The following is a 6,389-nucleotide window of genomic DNA, read 5'->3' on the forward strand; positions in this document are numbered from 1 at the left end:
AATCCAAGAATTTAGGGATTTGGGGAAAAAACATGGGTCTAGAAAAAACTCATAGTAATTCATCAATTAACCATCAATTTATATATAAGAAACATTAATTCATCATTATTCATCAAAATTTATTCACAATTCGTTCTAGAAAGAAAACCCTTGTTTTGGGGAATCTAGAAATCATCTTTAGAAGGACCACTTAGGGAAAGGAATTAAGGTTTGGTTTCTTTCACATAGGCAAAGGAATTCCAAGAGTGAAAGAAACCAAATCTTAAGTATGAATCACCACGAAATTGAGTAGAAACTTGAGGATTTGGTCTTCCTCTCTAAGATTCAAAGCTTCTTCAATGGGGGATGAACAGAGAGAGAAAATAGAGAGAAGTGAGAGAAATTGGGTTTTGATTTGGGGTTTTTGTTTTTATTGAGTAAATGTGAGTGAAAAAAAGAGGCAAATCAATATAAAGGCCCCTTATTAAATACCCAAACGACCACTCAATTAATTTGACATTTTAATGAAGTAAAACTCGAATTCTATTTTGATTTTTCATCGGGGAACAAGTCCTCATCATGGAGATATTTCCGCAAGATTTTTGGAAAATAATTTTTCGGCAGTGAAATGTGCGATCTGGTCTTGAAGTGCTAGTGCTCCCCTCATGCACAAAACTCTGCTTCCTTGGGCAGCTTGCATGGTCCAATGTGGGGTCCCTTGCTGGACCCCTCGGGCGATCCTTGGGGTGTCAGACCTAAACGTTTTCACCCTGTATTCTAGGTTTTAGCTATTTAAAGTTATTTTATAAGTTTTGTACTTCATATGACCCTCCAAAACTTTTACCAAACCTAGGGATGTCAACTGGTTAAATTTCACTAGTTTTCGGATTTTAAGGCTTTTCTTAAATGTTATGGCTTTAATCTTCTTAACCAAGTTATTTATAATTATTTAGGTCTAAAATTATCATTACTAAAAATATATGGCTTTAGTAAAAGTCATAGAATTTCCAGGTGTGTTTATACTCCCCCCCCCCAATAGGAACATTCGTCCCCGAATGACACTCTAAACCTTTTTATTGGAAGATAAGACTCAAGACGATAAACAAACCAACCAACAATCTCAGACTGAGTCACAACTCATAGGAGGAAATATCAACTCCTTTTAACACATAAAAGAACATCAATAAATAGTAACTTAATTCACACATACTATATACATAAAACCAACTTTTTTATAGCATATAAAGAGGAACTACCTTCATAAGAAAGATCCTCTTTTACTCCTAAACCTTTTAGAGGAAGAATGGAAACCGGGTCCCCTATACACTTTTTGAGCATGGAAATATGGAATACCGAATGTATCATGGCCAACTCATTTGGAAACCTCAACTCATAGGCAACACACCAAAGTCACTTTAAAATTTCATAAGGGCCTACATAGCAAGGACTAAGCTTCCCAATCTTCCCAAACCTCATCACCCTATTCATGGGTGAAATTTTCAAATTGACCCAATCTCCTAATTCGAATTCAAGGTCCATCTTTTTATTGTTTGCATAAGATTTTTGTCGAATTTGAGCCGTTTTTAGTCTATTTCTTATAACCCGAACCTTCTTGTGAGCTTCATAAACTAAATCGGGACCAAATAGAGCAAACTCAACGACCTCATGCAATCAAACCGGGGATCTACACCTCCTCTCATAAAGTTCCTCGAAGGGTGCCATAGAGATAGTCGAATGGTAGATATTATTGTAGGAGAACTCTATAAAGGGTAGGTGTTCACCCTAATTACCCTTGAAGTCGAAGACACATGACCTCAACATATCCTCAAGAGTTTGAATAGTGAGTTCCACTTGACCATCAATCTTGTGATGAAAAGTGGTACTAAGATTAACCTATGTACCAATCCCACTTTGGAAAGCTTTCCAAAAATGGGAGGTAAACTTAGTACCTCTATCCAATATGATGGACAAAGGAGCTCCATGAAATTTCACCATCTCTTTGATGTATCATTTTGCATAGTCTTCCGCCGAATATGTGATGATTACGAGAAGAAATTGTGCAAACTTTGTTAGCCTATCAACGAAGACCCATATCGATTCATGTTGTCTTCAAATACGAGGCAACCCTATTACAAAGTCCATGTCAATATCCTCCCAATTCCATGTAGGAATATCTATTTTTTTTACTGAAGCCACATGACCTTTGACTCTCTATCTTTACTTGTTGGCAATTTGGACACTTAGCAACTCTATGTCCTTTTTCATACCATTCCACCAATATGTTTCTCGTAAGTCGCGGTCCATCTTTGTAGCACCTGGCTGAATGGAATACCAGGAGCCATGTTCCTCTTCAATGATAAATTCTCTTAAACCATACACATCTGGTATACACAATATTGCTTGGTGCCTATGCACCCCATCTTCTCTTTGATAGAAAGACTCATTAGACTTAGTAAGGACCGTTTCCTTCAACTCCATCAATAAAGGATCAAGGTGTTTCTTGGATTTCACCGCAACAACTAATGATGACTTGGAGTTGTGGCGAGCCACGATACCACACTTTGGAGAGTCCTCTAGTTTGACAACTAAATGAGCCAACCTATGAATTTCTTTTACTAACTCCTTCTTATCAACAACCATATCAGTCACACTACCCATGGACACTCTACTCAAGAAATCCGCTACCACATTAGCTTTTCTGTTATGTTAAAGGACACTCATGTCATTGTCCTTTAAAAGTTGTAACCATATTCTTTGACATAGGTTCAAATCTTTTTTGGTAAACAAATATTTTAAACTCTTAATCGGTGAATACATCAACATGTACCCCATAGATATAATGTATTTAAATTTTCAATGCAAATACCACAAAAGCAATCTCAAGGTCATGAGATGGCCAATTCTTCTCACAAGGCTTGAGTTGTCTAGAAGCATACACTATGAATTTCCCATGTTGCATGGGCACACATCCTAGACTCACTCGGGAGGCATCACAAGAAACCACAAACCCACCGGTAAAGTCAATACTTAGGCATATGTAACTCTATCTTTAAATAATTTGAACTCTTTTACATGATTCTGACAATTAAAATTTGTACTTCTTCTGGGTTAAGTCCATTAATTGAGTTGCAATAGATGAAAATCCCTCAACAAAACTCCTATCGTAATTGGTTAACCCAAGAAAACTTCGGATATTGGTAGTACTTAAAGGTCTAAGCAAACTTGTGACCACTTCTGTCTTCCTTGGACCAACCTCTACCCCTTAACTAAAGAAAATGTCACATAGAAAGGCTACCGATCTCAACCAAAACTCACACTTGCTAAGCTTAGAAAATTAATGGTTATCCTTGAGAAATTGCAAAACAATCCTCAAGTGTCTCATATGATCATTCTCATTCCTAGAGTATATCAAAATGTCATCAATAAAAACAATCACAAACAACTCAATTTACTTTCTAAAAGCTCGACACATAAGGTCCATGAATGCGGATGGGGAATTTGTTAGACCAACAAAATTACTAGGAATTAAAAGTGACCATATCTTGTTCAAAATGTCATTTTAAGAATATCAACCTCCCTCACTCTAAGTTGATGATAACCCGACCTCAAGTCAATTTCTGAAAAATAGCTCTCTGCTTTGAGTTGATCAAATAACCCATCAACACTAGAGAAGTTACTTATTCCATATATTGATTTTGTTTAATTGAAGATAGTCGATGCACATTCAAACGACCCATCCTTCTTCTTTACAAACAATACCGGAGCACTTCACGGCATTATGTTTGGTTGAATAAAGTCGTTATCTAACAAATCTTTGAGTTTATCCTTTAACTCCTTCTACTTTGTCAGGGTCATCGGATAATTATGGATTGAAATAGGTTGCATATCCAGCGACAAGTCTTTTCCAATATCAATCTCCCATTCTCGAGAAATTTCAGGAAGATTATCGGGAACGACCATCGGGAACGACCTATAAAAATTTCCTCACTACGTGTAATAAATCTATGGGAGGGACTTTGGATTTAAGATCCCTAACTCTCACTATGTGGTAGACATAAACTTTTCCAATCAATTTGGAAGCTTTTACACATGAGATAATCTTACCACTAGGATTTGAGCTTCCTCCCTTCCACTAAAAAATGTGTTTATTTGGGAATTGAAATTTCACTATCCTTGTCCTACAATCAGTAGAGTCAAAACAATCATGCAACAAATCAATACCCAATATAACATCAGAATCTAGCATATCAAGTTCTATCAAATCAACTAATGTAAGTTTATTGGGCAAGGATATTGGACAACCTCTCTACACTCTGTTAACCACCACGGAATCACACACGTGGGTAGAAACCTAAAAAGATTTGTCTAATATGTCGGTTATTATTTTAAATTTCATGGTTACAAGAGGGGTAACAAATGACAATGTAGCTAACAAATCCAACAAAACATATACAACAAAGCTCTCGAAGGTCTTGTACAAGCCCTTACATATCATTCTACGCATAAACATAGTGAAAAGTGGTGCGGAAATAAATTTTTTCTCAAAACATACTTTATATTCATTAAAAACTCTTTCATATAAAGCAATAGGAAATACTAAGTCTCAATCTCATAATCTTAAGACACAAGAATATTTGAGACACGGCGCATAATTCAAAATGTAGAAATACTTAGTCTATCACAATACTTCAAATGAAAACATAAAAGTCATATATGCCCTCGAGTCAAATGAGTACATAATTTAACTTCTCTTTAACGATGCTATGGTCAAAGTCTTCCCTTCGCAAAGATCCTTACCTGCCAACAACTATAGAGATAGATAAGGGCATGGATTAGTAAAACCACATGTACTAAGTATGGCATTATGCATAAAAATCATGAAAACGGACAATTTTTTGAAACATGCTTCTTTTCATTTGAACGTCATATCATAATCATACGAAAAATATTTAACCACTTAAAAACACATAAGATAACATTTAAGAAAGTATCATAATTTTACCTTCACCTTAGACATCTCCTAGTATGTAATCATCTCACTTAAAGTTACCTTAAAACTCACTTTAGCAACGCCAAGAGAGACCGCCTATACTACCTCCATAATCATACCTAAATGATACTAAAGAACACTTATAATGAGTCACATACACACTTCAAGACATCAAAGCATCAAAGTAAGATTTTTCTACCAAAGGTGATTTTAGTCTCACTTGAGTGAGTTGTGAAGCGACCGTCCATACAATCATTTGTATACACACTAAAGATATCCATTAACTACCTAGGATAGAATCATTTTCCCTAAGTGTATCAATACATAGATACTAGGACATTTCCTCATCAAAGGCTATCAAAAAGACATACTTGAGTAGATCAAGAAGATAACGTCAATGATTGACCTCTTCAAGACAACCTAAGGAATCCTTAAGACTTCCTAATTTTGGATCATGTCCACGTAATCAACATCTTCCCTAACTAGAGTCATTTTTAATACTCATCTAGGTAAGATATGAAGTGACCATTCCTATTCCACTTCACACCTTAACTAGAAAACCCTTAACTACAGTAGATAGGTACTTATTCCATTTACATACTTTATAAATGTGTCATTGGTTCATTAGTTAAATTAAGACTCATACATATTCAAGTAATGGTCTTAGACAAGACCTATATATTGTAAATAACACCTTATATACCTATTATGCAATGTCATGATAGTGTCCCATACCACTACCTGAACTTCGTAAAACTTCTCTACTACAAGTAAGTATCCCACATTATGAGAATTGGCAATAACCGACATAAACAATCATAGCTAGACATGTAATATAACGTTCTAACCTACTCCGAAGAGGGTGTTCTACTTACCAAGGGCAGAACTATGACACATCCCATCTAGGCACATTGTTAAGGAATATGAAAGGCTTTTATGCACTGTAGTCTCCTACTCAAGTAGAAGTATATTGTACTCTAGTCTCATTCTCAAGTAGAGCTACTTACTATTACTTAATCACTCGATTCTAGCCTTGGTTATCATATAGTATTTGCCATTAAAGGATCACAGAAAAAGGGTTTCGTATCTAGTTCATAACCCAATCGCATTCACCCAACCAAAGAGGTCCACGAGGGCTACCTTCCAATGGGTACTAAGACAGCTCATTATGAATTTTCTAAGGATTAATATGATGTCATTCTAGCAAATCATTCTTATGTCCATCATTCCTTTACATGAAGGATATCCTTACGACTCTCAACATTAACATTCATAACATAAATTTTACTACATACGATATTCTTTACATTGTCTAAGGTCTACCATATCTTTCATTCATACATAACAAAAGTGAACCAAGGCTACCTAGTCAAGACATATCATAATTTCATACCATTCATTCATCTATCAAGTAAGGGAC

The 6,389-nt window shown here is 35.6% G+C and overlaps 1 protein-coding gene across 1 annotated transcript; it reads right to left on the minus strand.

Moving 5' to 3' along the window:
• Window positions 1-2,196: 2,196 nt before the first annotated feature.
• LOC138340378 (uncharacterized) lies at window positions 2,197-2,637 on the minus strand. Its single transcript, XM_069292099.1, has one exon. It carries the CDS (start codon window positions 2,635-2,637, stop codon window positions 2,197-2,199), a length of 441 nt encoding a protein of 146 aa, XP_069148200.1.
• Window positions 2,638-6,389: the final 3,752 nt, after the last annotated feature.

This window comes from Solanum lycopersicum, chromosome 12 (genome assembly GCF_036512215.1).
Source record: "Solanum lycopersicum chromosome 12, SLM_r2.1".
Lineage (NCBI taxonomy): Eukaryota > Viridiplantae > Streptophyta > Magnoliopsida > Solanales > Solanaceae > Solanum > Solanum lycopersicum.